Below are 19,011 nucleotides of genomic sequence, written 5' to 3'. Positions count from 1 at the left end.
AATTGTCTATTGGGCTGTAGCTGTCATTTTCTTCTCAGCTTACATTTTGCAAGCACTGCAGACAGATTTTCTTGTTGAATGCCCCCAAATATCCTGAGAAAGTCTATGAGATTATGGTGAAGCAAGGGTGATAGGGATGAGCAGACTTCTATTGAATTTATTGACACTGATGGAAAATCCTTTTTTCAGAAGATGACTGAAAGATTTTTGGCTTCTTGCAAACAGTATTGGCTGGAGCAGTGACTTTACCCTGCAGACTCAACCATTTCATAGTTTCTGCTGTGTATGTTTGATTGCTGTGTCACGTGAAATTGTTGGTGCTGGTCATCTTCATGTGCACTGCTGTTCATGTGACACAGGTTTGCCCTGAGTATGCACACTGTGAAGCACCACTTACTGCAATTTTATCAGAGGTGTCTCAGTATCTCCTGAGTCCTATGAGTGAAGCATAGTGTCCAGAGTTAGAAACCATACAATGCCTGCATTGTAGCTCACCAGATTCTGGGTTATTTCTTTTGTTTAGAGATATCTTGCGGGCCCCCAGCTCACATAGAGAATGCTTTCATCCGTGGTAGCTTCTATCAGTATGGAGATATGATCACCTATTCATGCTACAGTGGTTACATGCTGGAGGGACCCCTGAGGAGCATTTGCTTAGAAAATGGAACGTGGACAACACCACCTACCTGCAAAGGTAAGTCGTTTTTAATGACAGAAGTATTTTTTAACTAACCACGAGTATGAAAGAGTCATCGTAGCAGCAGTAAAAACAAAAGCCAAATTTTTGCTGATTTCAGTGCAGCTGTGATTTCACCCAGGGCATTTCAAGTGCAGAGTATTGCTTTATTTCCACATGAAAGAGAAGACTTCCTCAATTTTTCTCTCTAGTCCTGGCTATTCCTGCAGTGTTGTAACCATCACCTTTGATCCTTTCTCCACATCTTTTGTGAGAAAGTGACAGAACAAGTCATGTTACTGACGTGCTGAGCTGCTTCAAATTAACACTGCCAGTCATTTTTTCCCAACCAAAGATCAAGCATTGCAGAAAACAAAAGTAAGAGATGCTTAGACTTTCACTGTGTTTAGAGTTTAGCATTTGCTGAAAATTCTTTTATAGTAAAGTACTTAAGGATAAGTTGATACAGCTCACTAAGTAGTGCAATAACTACTGCAGAATATTTGTGATTTTAGCAAAATACTAAAGATAGTCTTAACTTTCTACCCTTGACATTCCAGAAGGAAGACATCACTTTTTCATATATTAACTAAAAAAAAAATTCATACACTAGTTGTTAATATTTCAGAATTAGTTCTTCCACAGATAAGATTCATGTAAGTAATCGGTTTTGAACAGAAAAAATGGAGGAAACCAACAAAAAAAGTAGACCACAAACTAAACAGTAAAAAACAGATATCAATATATTCAAGTGCTTTCTTAAAAATAAGAGTAAGGCATAGCAAAAGAGTTCCAAGGTCACAGGGCACTGATTGGAGAAACATTGCCTTGTGCCGTTTCCCTTCTCATTCCTGCTGCCAGATCAATCTGTAGCTGTGTAAGTTAACTGCATTCTGAAGTCTTATCTCAAATGTTGCAATTGCCACCGTAAACTGAGCCTTTTTGTCAGAAGTGTATTAAAAGCAAAAACCTTAGGGCACATCAGTGGTAACTCGTAAGCAGTGACATTCCCAGAGCTCAAGAAATCCTGCAAAAAAGGAAAGGTGCTAGAACAGTGATCTGGGAACATTGGAGCCATAATCTAAGTTGTCAGGTCTGTCTCTGCTATTGCAAGTGCCTTAGCAACCACCGTCTAAAATGGAAGTCACAGTACATCCTCCCTCCATTACCACCATTCTGTTTAGATGAGAAATCCCTTGGAGCTGGAGGTTCCTATAAAGAGTTGACCCTAACTGACTAATCAGGGTCCCTTTGTCAGTGTTTTTGGTTTGACTTCTGCCATCAGATCATAAAGTTAAGACCTAGCTAATCTGAATTACCCTACCGTGTGTGAAAGCAGACATTCCTTGAAAATTCCAGATCCAGTAGTTAGAATTGCCTTGCCTAAAAAATCACACGTCAGTAGATTGTTTTAAGGAGACCCAAAGGCTGAGAAGTGGAGTTTTAACTCATGAACAGTTCAGTGAAGCTGCCTCCAAAAATCCTGTTTTTCCTAGTTGTGTGATCATGGCTTGTCACTGCCCTGAAAAGTCAGCTGTTGAGCAGCCCAGCAGAGGACATCCGTGGTAGAAGCAGCTGAGTTATTTCAGATGTTGATAGGTATTCAAAAGTTCTTTGTGAAATGTGCACTCATAAACTACAGAGCCCTTTCTGAAAAGCTCACCAAGTAGCTTATTATTTCTTTCTGAACTATGGTGGTTGTGGAATTCGAGGGATCTCAGCACAATATGTACTCTTCATAAGCTAGATATTTAGCAAAACTCTGTGATGTTATCTCCACGTTGTAACACTGCATTCTTCAACTGCCTCCCTTATATCAGCAGTTTTACTTCTTATTCTTACTGTGACAGAACATACCTTAGACAGAACACTTAGCCCTAATGCACAGGGCTGTCATCATCTGCTGAAAGCATTTCTTGACGTTGGTAGCTAAAAAGCTGGGAGGGATGATGCGCAAAGAACTGTCAAACACGTCCTGTTTCAAACACTGCTGACTTCTTGAGACTGTTCAGAGGATTAAGTGTTGGGGTCAATTATTCTGAAGTGCAAAATGATGAAATGGACAGATGGTCAGAGAGTAGTGTAATAAAACAAAGTGGAAAAACCTGCCTTTGGATATGCTAAGGGTCAGAACAATTTCCCCCCTTCCTTTCACCCAGAAACAGAACTAGAAAGGACCAAAGATTCTTCTGGGAGCACTGACATGTTTTTGTGACACACGTCAAAATAATCTTTCAGAACTGCTTTATAATTCATTTGAGGGATTTGCCTAACAAAAGGGCTACAGGGCCTTTGTGGTCTACATCAGAAGCAACATGAAAGCACTCTTCGCAATGACTCATGCTGCACTTACTGTTTTTGGCTCTGTGAGTTGATTACTAATGTGTCCTGAGCCTGCTTGAAACAATCTGGCCCAGTTGAACGGGTTAGTTAATGTAAATATTGTAATTAAAAAACAGATTTCATTGGCTTCTCTGGAAGAGCTGCAACCACAGCTGTGCTTACCTGAGTCACTACTGGATAAAGATTGTGGGCCAGATTCTGATCTGAGTTTCAGGGGTGAAAAGTATTAGGCTGGATCTGCCAAATGTAAATACCTGTGGGACTCAGCAGACTGCATGGATTCACACAGCTTGTCTAGCTCCTATCTCTCCTCTCTGAGATGCTCTGAAATCTGTCATGTATTTGGTCTCTGACAGCATTGTGTTGAATGGGAGAGGTGTCTGCTGTGGAGGCATATACCAAAAAATTGATGCCCAACTAGTGAACAGACTTTCTGAGGGACTTTTCTTGCTACTACAGGGCAGCTTTTTGGCAGAGTTGGGAACAAACACCAGGAATCTTTTCTTACCTTTGCTTGCCCCTATTTGTATTGCAGAAGTGTTACCACTTCTGTGTCCTGTGTAGATAACTGTCAGGTATGGGTTTATAAGAGAACTCAAAAACAAAGATTGGTACTGTGGGTGTGAGATCCGCTACCAGTTACTGATGTTTCAGTTAATAATTCCTATTCTTTCTCTAGCAGGTCAGGACTGAATTGTCCTGCTTTCTTTCAGTGAATGAGATCCCAGCTTAGTTTACCGCCCCAAGCCTTTCTCTGCTATTGTCTGCTGAGTGAAAAATAATCCTCACAGCTACAAACTGTCTCTCCCTGTGTAAGCTGATGTATATAACAAGTGCACACCTAGGGATGGTACAGTCTTAGTTATTCAGTGTTTCACAACCAGGGCAGAAAGCCAGGAAAAGCATACCTCTGACCGAGATCCCGAACTGCTGGGCGGAATGGAGCTGCTGTGCAAAGCAACTTCAGTAACTAATGAAATATCCACGTCTTCTCCATCAACAGAGTGAGAGAGTATAAATTCCAGAAAATGTTTTTCTTGGGCTTTGAATTTGACTTGGCTTGTAGTTTATATACAAGCCTTTTGTTTACCATCCTATTATACACTGAAGGAATATATTTTCTGTGGAGTGGATCACAGACAATCTCAAAACTTTAAATGTATTTTTATTCAACTTACATAATTTTTTGTTGCACAACAGAAATGTATTTGGCACACCATTCACTTTAGCCAACACCAGAGACAAACTGTCTGTGTATTCATAGATGTCTTTACAATGAAGAATTGTTCAAAATACCTTTTTAAAATATTGCAGCTTCTGTAAACTCCTCCCAGTTATCAGCTGACATTTAATGGGAAGGCTCTGAAGCTTTCTAAAAAGGCAAAAGCTTTGGCCTCATTTCAATGGGCTCCAAGCAGTAACTTGCAGCATGGCATTGCTTGGTTGCAAGAATGACTCAAGCCCAGCTCAATCAGTGAGAGATCTGCATTCTTTCCAGCATGGAGCTTAGGTCTGAACCAGTGTGCTAAGCCACTGTATTTAATACTGACACTGAACAAGACTTGAAATACTTTCAAAGCCTAAACACATATTTTACGCGCCTAGAAAATAATTAAAGATAGGATGCAGTTAACAGTTCAGACTAAGTTTCCTGAGGTTATTCTGTATTCATGACTACCACTAATTAGAAGTTTGTCTGATTACTTATTTGTCCTGTAGTACCATCCAGAAGCCACAGGGGTTTTTTTTATCTTATGTGCATAGCATGTACACAGACACGAGAGGGATGAGGGATTTTACTTGCTTCAATAATCTTTAAGTCTGAAATGTTTGTACTTAGCTTGCCACTCAGTTTTATAAAGTAGCCCTGGTTTCCCTGGATGTATTAGCCAAGATGAAATACAGTGTCACTCAAGTAAGTCTGTTGTGTTCAGGCAACATGCTGTAGTAGCATGGTAGAAAGCACTTCAGGTTCCTCACTTTTATGAGCAAGTGTTTATTAAGAGGTATGTGAACCATGGAGCACCAGTCAGCATGAAAGCTGGGGGAAGTTTATAATCATACTTTGAGTTCCACAGGTAAACACTTCACTGTGCCCATGCTGCACCCTCATATTGCATAGGATGGCAGTGCAATAAAAATTCCTTCTCCTACCACACTGTCCTGTCATACTTTCAGCAAACCCTGTCTAAGTCCAGATACCATTACCTTCTTTTAACTAGAGGTTAGAAGAAAGCTTGGTTTTATCAAGAAGAGGAAAAAAGTGGGTAATAGATTTTGTTCATTTGTTTGTCTTAGGGGAAAAAAAAAAAAAAAAAAAAGAGTGGTAATAAACAAGTAAAGCACAACATCAGCCTTTAAACATTGTTCAGATAATTTACCAGACTGTCCTAAAAATTAAGCATTTTTCTTTTTTGCTGTTGCTCAAGGGCATTTTTGGTTGTCTTAACAGCTCACAGTAAGTAAAGAGGAAAGCACTACCTTTTCTCTCCTCTGTGCTCTCAGTCACTGTACCTAGTCACCTGCAGACAGCTAGAAAACAACATAGACATGGAAGTCAAAGCCAGGTTATGCTTGTGAATTTTGTTATGCTTTGTGTTCCAATTAACCTTCTTGTGTTGGTCATGAAATTGTTCTGTTTCCAGCTGTCTGTCGGTTCCCATGTCAGAATGGTGGAGTCTGTGAGCGACCAAATGCCTGCTCATGTCCAGACGGCTGGATGGGTCGTCTCTGTGAAGAGCGTATGTATATCATCTTTCATGTGTTATTTAAAAAGATGTTTTAGGTAAGACAAGTGAATTTTCTTCAGTGAATTCAGTGTGAAAATTAAAGGCGTAAGAGCCAAAAATGTAAAAAACTCAGCTTTATTCTGCTTGACAAATTAGAATAGAAACAAGGAAGCAATTGCTTGTTTCTAGACAAAGGGCCATCCTTTGATACTTCCCTACAAAACACTTCTTAATTGATGCAGGGCTGGCTTTTCCTGACCTGTATCCCTGTATAGTTGGAGAACTGGATCTGTTCTGACTGTGAACAAGCAAATCTGGCTTCTGAGCCTGTCAGAAATTCTCTGGGTGATGCTGGAGTTGCTGGGTTTTGCCGTATTTCCCATTTCCTCAGCAGTGATCTTAACATGAGGAGTTGGTGAGATGTGAACCCTTCATGCTGGCAGTACCACTGCAGTGCATACTCAGCCCTCTGTGTTTAATATTTTCAGCTGGAGGGGGTTGAACCCTGTGCCTGGCAGAATTGTGTTTGGGGTGCCGTGATTGATTTCCTCACCTTAACATTAGTAACAATACTTAATGTGTTCTTCATGACCAAAAGACAATTTTTACGCCCCTAGACATTTTAATCTGTCATCTCAGTTCTGACTTTGTTGTTCCTGTTGAGAAAAGTGAGCAGACAGCTGACGAGCTGGATTACAGTTCATGCAGACACAGGCAGTGGCCTTTTTTTTTTTTTTTTTTTTTCCCTCTTTAACATAGGCAGTGAGAAGCGAGGTAAAGGCTTCCTGCAGTTAGTTAGTGCCACCTTGATTTTGCAGTGTGCCTTGTCCCTCAAGGCCCATCGGTGAGTACAAGAGATAGCTTTAGTCTTAGGTTCTGAGGGCCTCTTCTTTTGACTGCTAGCGCTGAGCACTGATTTGTCAGGGCCAGGCCACAGGTGAGGCTGCAGAGCTTGGAAGGAATTCAGTCATACACACAGAGATACATTCCACAGATAACAGGACAGGTACATCATCCTTAGAAAGAACTGACCACCTTGAAAAATGTGCAGAGCACCGGTACTTTAGTGATGCAGACAAATCTTGGTGATATGGATGAATCTTGTGAGCTCCTAGAATTTCACTGTTTCTTTCTTGTCCATGCTGGCTGCACCTGCTAAGCTTGATCTCTGCGGAGGGTGATCCTATCCTCCCAGAGTAAAACTCTCCTGGAAGTGCCCCTCATGGGTCCAAATTTGGGACCTAGCTCAACTCATTCTCATTCAAATGATTGACCAGATTTTGATATTGATTTTGATAGCCACCCTTACAGAAGTGAGCATTGTCCAGGGAAATTACAGGTGAGAAGCGAAGCAAGCAAACAGCCCTTGCTCCTTTGTAATGAGTACAGAGCCCAGAGGTGTCTGAAGTACTCCAGAAATCACTTCATTAATGGTCTGTCCTCATTCCTTCTCTTTTCTGACCACCAAGCCAGTGGTATTTGCCGCACGTGCCTTCTGGGTAGATCATTCTCAGCTCCATTTGTACTGCATACAAACACTTTGAGGGACAGTCAGAGCCTGTAGTTAAATGTAAGGAGCTTTTTTTTCCTCTTCATTTGCAGAGGTGATTATTGTTTTTGCTGGTTCTCTTCCCTTCTCCTTAGCAATATGCATTTTGCCATGTCTCAACGGAGGTCGCTGTGTGGCTCCTTATCAGTGTGACTGCCCCCCTGGATGGACTGGATCACGGTGCCATACAGGTAAAACTCCTTTTACTTACATTCTTTTTCTTTTTGGGACCCTGCTAGCAGTACCAAGTGCAATTCACTAAGGACTATTTAGCAACTGCCACACTTCTCAGAGGAAAACCCAGCCCTACAATAAAATTCCCAGTGCATTTGCTGTCCTCAGATACAGACTATTTTCAGAGTCGTTCCTTATGCATCTTAACAATCCTCAGAGAAACATAGTCCCTTTAAAGACAAACAGCCTTCAGAAGAGGGCTGTCTGCAGAAGCCACAAACAGGGAGAGAATTTCCAAGGGGAAATAAGGCTGTTGGCTCCAGCAGGAATTACAGTTTCACTTTCAGCTTCAACATACGCTGTTCAGCGTCAAACTCAGAAGCAAGCTGCAGGTTCTTCTGAGGTTTATCATGACCTAGCTGTCTTCTGTGGGGGAAAGGGGTCCCCCTTTGGTGCCATGGTGCCTCAGTGCAAAGGTAGCAGAGATGACAGAGGAAAACAGCAATGTGTTTAAGGATGGTTAAATTTAATGGGTGTGTGGATGGCTTAGGTATCATCTAAGTTCTCTGAACAAACACAATATGGGTGCTAGATCTGTTCCTTGTACCTGCATTTCAGCAGCATGCAGCACACCAGTGTAGCCACAGGAATGATTCTGAGGTGCTAGACTTCTGTCCTGGTACGTCAGTTCAAGTTAGATGAAGCCAGTTCACAGTGAGGAGTAATACTTGAACCCAGCTTTGGGGTACTTGGTTTCTCTGCAAGGCTGAGCAAAAGGCAAATTTTCGAAGCCTTGTCACAGTGCAAATAGCTGGTAAAACTTGATGTGTTTGGGTTAGTTAACAAGTTAAAAATCCAGAGAGACCTTCTTAACTCTCAACTGCTGTTTTTTGAAGCAATACTTGCCTAGCATATAATGCAGAGTTTCACAAACTGTGCAGCAGCAGCGTAGGTAGTTGAAAACAGATGGCTTCTTTACTCATGGGCCAGCAATTCAAAGCAGTTCAGGCTGAGTTGCTTTTCAAGTAGTTCAAGAAAAAAATCCAGTGGTCAACTGCAATCTGTGCCAGAATTCATTCAAAAAAATACATAAGCACTGTTTGTGAAGTTACTCGGTCAATTGAGGTTTTACTTCCTGGTCATGATATTCTGTTGGCAGCTGACAAAACAAAACAGGGCAAAGTGAAATGGGAAATACTTGGATTAACTGCTGGTCTCACAGGAATAATTATGTACATAAAGCGAGAGGTAAAGACATTTCATTCATATTTTTCATTCCAGAATCAGAAGTAATTTTCAACATGACAAACCTGGCACACTTAATTGCACACGGGTAGTCCATCTCTATAACCTCCTGCCATTGTTTGTGTTTTGGCCAAGAGGAATCACATTCCTGTGACTACACGTTTCCACTTCCAGTAATCAGTGTTTCCAGCGATTAACATTTTTTGCAAAAGTATTACTCAAAGTTTGTCTTCTCTGGTGTCTGTCCCCTTACTGTAGCGACATCTGCTAAAAATATTTGATGTTTTGTAGCATCCTGGTATTATAAATGCTTATACTTGAAGTGAGTCGATGAGATTGAAGTTAGCTAATCAAGTGAATGTGGATCTGTTCTGTAAATTCCGTGTTGCTTTACCTCCTGCTTTCAGAATTGCTAGGAGGAGTTACCTGTTATCCTTCAGTTTGGTCATTACACAAAAGCTGGTGTAACTGTTTTTCAGCCAACCCTTCCCTACTGGCTGAGGCTGGCAGTAGTTCTTCAGGATACCTAGTACTTTCAGGAACTTGCTGTCATTCCCCGCTTCCTTTCCTTATGTCCACACTAGTGCTGTTATGTGAAGTCTTGCCCGCTGTTGATGTGTAAATGGCTTTTTGACTCATAACTCTCTTTTCTGCCTTTTTCTGGACTTTTTACCACATCTGGTTTCTGCTTGTTCTGGCTGTTATTCAGCCATCACATTCCTTTCAAGCAGACATCCATGTTTTCTTCCTCAAAATGAAGCCTATTCTTCAGTGATCTTATAGCTCTTCTTGTCTAATTTCTCCCTCTGCTTCTGCTTGTATTCTTTTTCTGCCTCAACTCAGGGCAAAGAAAAAGAACATAATTGTTAAGGCAACACAAAATAATACACTGACTGTTCCATGCAGCTCATGCACTGCAGCACACAGTAGGGAAGATGGAATCACATTTAGCAAAGGTGAGTTTCTAAGGTTGCCCTTTCCAGAGCAAACCATCTTTTACAAGAAACTCAAAGCTGACATTTAATGCTGTAGTTTTGAGAGCAGCCCATTTGTAATGGAATAACACAGGCTGGACTTTCAGTGTGCTGTTTTCTTAACAGCTTGGAGTGGGTTTACTCATTAACACAGTCTGTATGTGCATTTGTACACAGCTGTTTGCCAGTCACCTTGCATAAATGGTGGGAAGTGCATACGACCAAATCGATGTTACTGTCCCTCATCATGGACTGGACATGATTGCTCAAGGTAAGTGTTGATGAGTGCTGTTCCATGACTAACGTGAGTGGCTTGCTGCTGAACAGTATCCCAGAAGAACTGTGATTAATTTTGCAGAAGAACATCTCTAGATCATGTAAATCAGTAGTCACCAGGCAACTCATCATTTATGGGCAATCTAGAAAGACCTTAGAGAGTACTCTGTCAGATGGTTATCAAATGTATAGAAATCCCGGGAAGTGGTACATCTGTGCGTGAGCAGATAGGCAAACTTGCCAGGTTTCTTCTTAGCACTAATACTGTAATTGGAGGTGTTTATTGTGGTACAACACAGAACATTTTCTGGGCGTTCATTTTGAACAGTGTAGACTGCAGCTGGGTCCAGGTTCAAGATGCAGGTAATGCAGTAGTTCTTTTTACACCTAGTGTTGGGTAATGTCATTATTTAGAGTGAAATACGATGTCTCTTAGTAAGGTCACAGTTCAGATTGCCTGACAGTGTCATCACCACGCGAGGCAGCGTTTCGAAGTCTTAGTGTTTGTTTTTCAAAGCTAAGTTGGGCAGTTCTGCTTACATGGAAATCTGAGTGGGAGCCAGTTTATCTGTGGAAAGCTGCCTTGTTTCATGCTGCTGCTGAGAGCCATTTACAGCCCTGGAGATGGAAAGCAGGCGGAATTGTGATAATGTTGTGGTCAGAAATCAGATATAATAATAAAACAGGCAGCATGAGTTATCCTCCTCCCCATATGGAATACTAATAAGGGCCACTAAACATATACCAGCAAAAAAACTTGTACCTCAACTCCTCAGCAGCCTCTGAAGATGTCTGACTGCTACAGACAGACTTATTCTGAATGCATTGGCTATTCTCCTGGAGAGCTAAACAAATATCAGCAAATACCAGATTTTCCTTCTTTTCTCTTGAATATGGACAAATCCAGTGCCACTGTCTTGCTTTTCTATTCTTCTTTCTGAATGGATATAGATAGAGATTCCCTTCTGTCTCTCTGATACACCAGTCATCTTAAAGCTCCAGAGAAGATCCTTGTTGCAAAACCAGTTTTCATGATGGTTTTCATTTGTATTTATTTGTATTGTATGTTCATTTCATGAACAGTTTTCATTTGTAATTACGTTTACCTTAAGCGAAGCAGCCTGTCTGTACTGCTAAAAAATAGTGTCTTTATATAAAAATAGTGGTGTTAATCTGAAAGTTAAACATAAAGTCTGGTAATATTTTCATTTAGGATATAAAGCAGAGAAGCTCAAGTCCACTGGATTTGTCAGCCCCAAAAAATCTGGAATTTATCTCTGAGGCTCTTTCGGGATTTTGTGTGTGTTTGGCTTTTTGTTCCTGTGGGCTGGTGTTCCTGCAACACTTCCTATCAAGGGCTGTTTGAGAGGAATCTTTCCTATACAGAGCTGAAGGGGCTGAGGGGAGATGACAGAAACAAGCACTGAGATCTCTTTCAAACTTTGTTAAACATTGACCTCACCCTGGCGGCTCTTTACAGTGCGTAATACAGTGCTGAGGGTTCAAAAACAATACAGGCAAGACAGGAGTTAAGTCTCACGATAACAAAGATCTGCTGTTGCAGGTCAGGTAGGCATGATTTATAAGGGGAGGTTGGAAGGGCTAAAAGCTTTTATCAGCATCCAGGTCTAGATTAGCTCCAAAGTCTGTGATGAGTCACAATTTGCATTAGACATCAGCTGGCTCACTCTTTTCCCCTCTCACTGTGAGCTTGGTGCTATATCCCCAGTACAGTCTCAGTCTCCTTCCCCATGTCCCTCACTGTGGATCTTGCTCTGCATTTTCACCCCTGCACTGATTTTATTCTGTTTCTTATGTGTCCTGGTGGTGTTCGTTTTTGTTGTTCTTGTTGTTTGCTTTTTTTTTTGACACAGAAAACGGAAGGCTGGATTCTACCACTTCTAACAGCGGAGCAACAGTTTTACACTCAGAAACCTTTCTTCAGCCTGGACACCAGGGCTTGGAATCGAACGCATTGTAAATCACATCCATTGCTTCCCTTCCCCCCAGCTACTTTGTTTTGTATTTTATTTTGTGATATATTTTTTCTATACCTTTCAGTTTTTAAAGAAAACCTCTGTATTTTCCATTTACAAAAGTATTATCAAATATATGCTGCTATACACACACCATACACATACAAGGGTGAAGATCCCTACTGTTCTCTGAGAAAGTGTCTGTGTACGGTGAAGTCCCTCCCATTTCATACACCCAGTAAGCTAATTAAAACATGCCATGCTGCCAACCGTGATTAAACAGAATGTTGCAATTCTGCTTATCATCTCCCAGAGCATATTGAAATCCAGCAATTTGGTAGTAAAGAATAATTACGTAGAGCTAATTGAGCCACCACACTTTGCATTGGGCTTGTGTGGGTGGTATAAATTAGAAGTACACCTGATAAAGTCCAAATTGTAGCCAGAGTTCCTGGTGGACGTAAGTAGATTCTGTAATGTTAATTACGTGGCACTAACATCATTGGAAAGTGAAGTAAATGGAAGGCAGTGGCAAGAATTTTAGCCATCAGTAAAATACTCAAAAGCGTGAAGGAGTTGAGAGAGTGTCTGGGGAACAACAGCCTCTGAGGATGTTTGGCATACAGGCATTTCAGGTGTCTCGCTCAGTCTGGATGGTCCAGAATGCAGCAGCGAGTAGCACAGACCACTGAACACTTTCCCCTGGTAATGGAACTCACCACTACTTGCCTGCAACCAGTCGCCCTTTCCTCTGTGATGATCAAATACACATCCAACATCTGCCTGCCAGGCAAATGCTTTTGATACACGGGGTTTGGGTCCCAGTGTTTGGCCCTGCAGTAGGGAGAGGAGGCACCAGTTGTGTGTATAGGTGAAGCTTTGCTGTTTGCTTACTGAAGAGTGGTGTTTATGTTACACAGAACCCTCAGAGAACTGGAAAAAGCCTCTCTCGTGTACAGGCACAGGCAGAAATACCTAGCTGAGTAAGAAATACTGAGAGCGCTGTCAGATATGCTGTCAGACTTCTCTTTTGCACGTTGTTGATCCCTCTGCATCTGAGAGTCACACATGCTTCTTGTTCTCTGATGAGCAGAGATGCCAAGATTTACCGATGGGTAAGTGGTGCGGCAGAATTACAAGGTGGAAATCCCATGTGTGTGTTGAGGTCAAATGCTCGCTAATTATCATCAGATAGTAATGAAGTCTTGTCTGTGAAAGAAGACTTTAGAGTGAGAACCATTGATCAGGAGCTCCTTTTTTCCCAGTAGCAGCAAAAAAGCACAACTGTCAGCTCACACTAGGAAAGAAGGAAAAGGTTCTACACTCTGCAGCATTACTGTGTAGTTACCCTCTGGGTTATGAGTGTACACACGCTGCCCCCACCTCCCCCCTCCCCTCTTTATAAATATACATTCCCTTTATGAATGCATGATAGGACGCAAAAAGGAGCTAATGGATGGACTAGGGCACTAGTGAAGACTGACACATTGCTAATGGCTGTTAACCCAAGACCAGAAATGGGGAAGAAACAAGTGAAGCAGTGAACCAGGAAGAGCTGGAAGAAAAACAAGTAGCTGAAGAATATTTGTCAAGGGACGAGCTGAATTTGAATGTAGATTCCTTCCTTCTGGGAGCTGCAGCCGGCTGAAGAGCTATTCTTTTGACTCCCTTAAACATACTTTTCTGATGGATTCTGCTGACACGTACCAACAGCCATCAGTGTTTACAGCGTTGGTTCAAGTTAGCGTTCAGTAAATAGTATCACATTTCAACCCACGGTTGCCACCATGTGTAGGCACTTTGTTCCCTGACCCCTGCTGCTGTGCACAGTGAGTGCGCAGATGCTGTAGTGAGCAGCTCGGGATATCTGAAGAGAAAGAGTGCATCAATGGGAGAAGTAGATTTTTATTTATATGTCATTCTCATGTTTTAAAAAGTAGTCCCATTTTCAATGTGCTTCTCTGGTACATGCCCTCACCGCCCTGGCAATCTCCAGAGCAGAGCAGCAGTGTTTTGGAAGGTGCCCAGGGCTGGCTTTTAGCACTGCAGCTTGACACTAGTGACTAGTACATGGAGTTTGGGGATATACTCAGTCAATATGTTTCATAAGCTGATGTGGTAGGAAGAGTAGCTGAAACTATAGGCTGTTATATTAGTGCTGTGTATGATGCTTTGATAACTTGCTGGAATATTTTCCCTTCCCCATTCTGTGCAGTATTGTCATTTATGTCACTGCTTGTTGTGTGTTTTAAAGGACTTCTGTGTGATGCACTTTACACTGTAAATAAAGTTGCACCCTGTTTAGTACCTATATAGATTCAACACTGCATTTATTTATTTGTTTGGATGTTTGTTTGTTGGTAACACTGAGCAACAGAAGTGCCTGCCTACCCCTTTGGGTCTGCTGGTGGAGCATGCGTGTTAGGGAGATGGGGCTCCGCTCAGGGGAAAGGGTGAAATAATTGGCAGTAATCTCAGAAGAATGTGCCGGGTTATTCCACATCCTCAGATAAAAATGCTGTTAGCACTTCATTTTTCAGATTCCTGCTGCCATTAGAAGGCATTTTGAAACCTGTAATGGCCAAATTTATCCTTGGCATAAGCAGATGAATTGAAACCTACCACACACACACTACTTAGTAGAAATGGGACTTGTTTTATTCTGTCCTAGGACTAGGATTTTTACAGCTATGGAGCTTTCTGTACTCAGAGACAGTAGGGGTTAAAAGTGTAGCATGACAAAGAAAACTCTGACTCAAATACCGCCCTTCCAAGAAGGAGCATATATAACAAAGCAGGCAAAAAATTGAGGGTGTGGGCTTTTTCAGGGAATGTCAGAGGCCTGCCTGTGTTTCAACATACTGGCTTAAGTGGAGATTTCAGAGTGCCAAAGCCATCTTCCAACGCCTTCCCCTAAGCAGCAGCACAGAAGGTGGCAGGAGGTTGCAGAGCGCTGCTAGCAAAGCCCTGAAATTTGATGTGTGTCTGATAGAAAAGAGGTAAATTTGTGTGTGATAGTACTCATCCATATCCTGCTCATAGTAGTGAGAACAGGCTGTCACTGCACATGGTCTCCATCCTGAGCACACAGAGCGCAGCCCTGCTGGAAAGGAAGAGTAGTGGGAGTGGGTCTCTACCATGAGACTGAAGCTGCATTGCTGAAGGGGATGTGCTAATGACGGATCCTTCCTGATCCCAGGAGTACAGTGAGAAAGGTACCATCACTGCCTCTGGTCCCACAGGCCAGAATGCCAGCAGGTGTTGCTGTGAGGAGCTGTGCTGTTGCCTGAAGGCTGGTTCAAGCAGTAGTCTCTCTGCAGCTTGGTACAGGAACAGCTTATGCACCTCGGGCTCATCCTATGGCAGTTTATACGCTTGCTGCAGAGGGATCCCTGCAGCAATTACCCACCTCACAGCCTGGTGGGGACGCAACAGAAACGTAGAATCACAGAACCACAGAAGGGTTGGGTTGGAAGGGACCACAGAGCCCACCTCAGAGCGCTGCCGCCCAGCAGGACAGGTTAGAACAGGGCCATCCAACATGCCTGTGGGACGGGCACCCACAGCTGCTGTGAAGACATTAAGGGTGCTTAAGTGTGGCTAGAAAGAGTTGAAGCATTTTTCCAGACTTCGGCTTTCAACTTGGGATTGTAGTAAACGTAGAGAGCTGCAGATGAGTGATGACTACCTAGAGCCTGGCTTGCCGTAAAGATGCAGGGGTTGTGTAAAGCCGGCTGCCTGGTCAGGTATTGCAAGGCTTGGTGTCTGGTCTGATTTTATTAAATAGCTTGGTTAATGGTCTGGGATAAGGGATAAACAGCTCATTAATTAATCCTGCTGCTAATGAGCAGGGAGGTGCTGCGAGTACCTGTGGGAGCAAATTACATAAAGAGAGTTAATCGCGTTAAGGGGAAATGACATGAAATTAAAGATAGGAAGGACAAGTGGGTGCTTCCCAAGTGAAAATCCTGCAGTGACAGTGCCCCTAGGCAGGGAAGGGCAGGGCACACCATGCCCTGGCCACTGCCACCTGTACCAGTGCAAACTGAGGGCCAGGGTCCTGAGCTGGCAGGGCCTGGAAGGAGGATGAGCACAGCCACTGGAGCAGGCCAGGCCTTATCTGTGATTCCCCCAACTCTGTTTGCAAGAAGCTGCTGCTTTTTTCTTTCTATTTTTTTTTTTCCTGGGTTCCTGCAGGGTGTTAATGAGAAGATTTTAAAGTCGTGGAGGGAAGGAATGCAGACAATCTGCCTGGGGACACCTGGCTCAGGCCCCACTGACACTGAAACTTTGAGAAGACTTAAGCACACAGAAGATGGGAAGCGGGGGATGTGTCCCTCCGCCTGCATTTCCAGGGCAATAACTGCACCTTAGAGTAATGAAGATGAAAGCAGAAGGGCCAGGAAGTCCTGGAGGAGTCTTACGATCTCCCCAAAAGCTGTGCCCATGCTCCACAGTGCTGGTGTTGCAGCACCTTGCATCAGCCCGTTTGTAGGAATGGAATGTTGTCTCTGCATTTAGATATTGTAAAGGGGAAACTGATCTGAAGAAGTGGAGCACAATGTTTTTTATTTTGTAACTTATTCTTAGAAATAGCTGATGTCTGAAAAACAGACTTAACAGACATCAGACTCACTGCCCTTCCTCCTAGTTACGCTCTGGGGGAAAGGAGCAATTCTGCACAGTAAGAAAAGCAATGCATGCTGCTACAGCTTGCCCGGCAGAGCCAGAGGAGGACAGTCCAGATTCCCTGCGCTGTGCTGCAAAGGAAACTCGTCAGAAGCCACCTCCCGCCTTGTGCCAGGAATGGGAGGGCAAGATACGTGTTCACTGCCTTCTTTCTCGTTCACGCATTTACTTGCGGTTGCCAGAAGGGGCTGGATTTCTTCCTGTTTGCTTTGGTCTTATTTGCATGGAGACACGGGGAGGAGGGGGGAGGCAAGGAGGCTGAGCAGCTGTTGCTCCTCTTGGAGCCCCCTCTGTCTGGGGGTGCTGGGGACGCAGACCCTTCAGGACCCCTCACAGTCATGAACCATCGGCACTGAGTGCGATGAGTAACCCACTTGAGCCATGTCTTTGGGGAGCCTCTGGGAGATGCTGGGAAGCCTTGAAAGCTCTGAGTCAGGCAGAAAGTAAACAGGAAGAGCATACACATTTTTTGTTTTAATTGAATTTCTTTATGGAGATTGCACTTGCTGCAAGCAGAAGCAAACTGGCCTTTTCTGGGCACACACATTACCCGCAGAACAGCACAAGAAGTGCAGCTTTAAGCTTTGGGTCCAGGGCCCCAAACCAGGAGCACCACTTGCTTGTTCCCTTCCTTTGGTTGTACTTGATGCTACTGATGATTTGCAAAATGGGTTTGCATGAAGGTGTCGGTTGCAAACACACTCTGCTCTGTGTTCCCATCCACCTGCCTGGTGGAGGGTGAGTGTCCTGGTTTGGGAGGCAGTGCCCCTGGTCCCACTCTCCCAGAAAATCTCTGATTGAGAGACTGAAATTGAAGGCTGTGACTGGGCAGTGCTCCCCCCTGCAGGAATCCTGTGGCTATGTCTGAGCTGCATTGGACAGCTTCACTGTCCATTCACTGGCTGGAAACATTCAGATAGCTGCTAAACACAGCACTCGTGTGGCTGTGGGTGATGTGCCTTTGTTGCACCATCACTTTGTCTTCAGAGTTAGAGGGAGGCGAGGTTTGTGCTGAAGACGAAGGGGAAGGTTCTCAGCACAGCAAAGCATTTGGTGCATGCCCTGGTTATACAAGGATGTCTGCTTGGGCTGCTGGTCACGGAAGGTTTTGGTGGTTTGTAAGCAACCAGAACCAGGATGTGGGGAAGAAAGTTCAGCTCCCAGCAGGCCTGCACACTGCGCTAGGGGACCCTGCCACACTGTGCTCCCTGCCCCTGACTCACGTGCTGGGTGTGTAGCATCAAAACCTCTGAATAATGTGTAATTGACCCAGCAGGGGAAGAAGGAAATAGCAAAGAGGTTGTGGTGGAGGCAGCTATGAAGGAAGAACTGTCTCACTGTGGATGAGGACCACTTTCTGATGGTAAACAATAGCAGGCTCTAGTTCTGAGAAGAATGGTGATTGAGGCACAGAGTCAGCCCCGCATGGAGTTTCCTGAGTGCGAGCAGAAGTCCCCAGGAGATTTGCTAAGCAGGAAGAAAACAGCACTGTTTTGCTGAGTCAGGATGATGCGAAGGTGCTGAAAAGGGACAAACACTCCCACTTCTGAGTCACCCGATAAGATCGCATACCTTGACTATCTCTTCACTCCGCCGATAGCAGATGGCTTCAATGAGCAAAATCCTCTGCAGCTCTGCTGATCCCTCCTTGCAATGCACTGCATTTGCTGCCTGCGCTTCCACCACTTTGCTGTGTGCACTGCTCAGAGCTGGGTGTGGGATGAAGACCTGCATGCCTCGTGGCCAGGCTGCAGCCCTTCATTTGGGATGGGGTACTGTGCTGTGCCATGCCTGATATCATTTCAATGAGTATAGTAGGAGGCACAGTGGGTAGCCATGGTGAGCATCGGGGCTGCATCAGTGCTGATATGGGTTTCTGTGCTCTGTGTACAATGTGGAGTGGATGTGGCAGGAACTGGAACATCCCAGCCCATCACACAGGCATTTCCCAGGCAGATGTTAAGAATTGGTACATCACAGAATGGCAGAGGCTGGCAGGGACCCCTGGGTCCCTCTGCTTCAACCTTTGCTCCAGCAGGGACACTCAGCACAGCCTGGTGTGATCTGAAAGGAGAGAGTCTGAAACAACCGCCTTTAGGCTCAGTGTCTCTAATGGGTGTTTTTCCTTTGAAACACAACAACAAGCTCTCAGCAAAGCTCTTACAGCAATGCCCAGAGTGGAAATGCTTTCCACAAACCACATCCCTCTGATAAGCCTGGCTGCGCTGTGTGCTTGCCCTTATGGAGCAGAGGATGTAAAAAGAGGTTTTAGATTTGAGGAAAGAAGGATGAAGAGAGAACATTTTCAATAAAATACCCAGTGCTGGTTTTACTCTTCACCCAAGTACAGCAGGGGATGAAGCACAGGGAGTATTTTCCC

General features: G+C 43.8%; 1 protein-coding gene across 2 annotated transcripts in view; it reads left to right on the top strand.

Annotated features, from left to right (window-relative positions):
- SVEP1 (sushi, von Willebrand factor type A, EGF and pentraxin domain containing 1) overlaps positions 1-14,255 on the top strand; it is a 115,722-nt gene extending 101,467 nt beyond the window's left edge. For both annotated transcript variants that reach the window (XM_015849872.2, XM_015849871.2), the window contains 5 exons: positions 524-694; positions 5,665-5,760; positions 7,393-7,488; positions 9,868-9,961; positions 11,841-14,255. In XM_015849872.2, the coding sequence (XP_015705358.1) occupies positions 524-694; positions 5,665-5,760; positions 7,393-7,488; positions 9,868-9,961; positions 11,841-11,871 (488 nt within the window). In that variant the 3' untranslated portion in view covers positions 11,872-14,255. The remainder of the gene's footprint in view (positions 1-523; positions 695-5,664; positions 5,761-7,392; positions 7,489-9,867; positions 9,962-11,840) is intronic.
- The last annotated feature ends 4,756 nt before the right edge of the window (positions 14,256-19,011 follow it).

The sequence above is a fragment of the Coturnix japonica genome, chromosome Z (assembly GCF_001577835.2).
Source record: "Coturnix japonica isolate 7356 chromosome Z, Coturnix japonica 2.1, whole genome shotgun sequence".
Taxonomy (NCBI): Eukaryota; Metazoa; Chordata; class Aves; order Galliformes; family Phasianidae; genus Coturnix; species Coturnix japonica.
The sequence above is the reverse complement of the archived record's forward strand: the minus strand, read 5'-3'. Positions and strand labels throughout refer to the sequence as shown.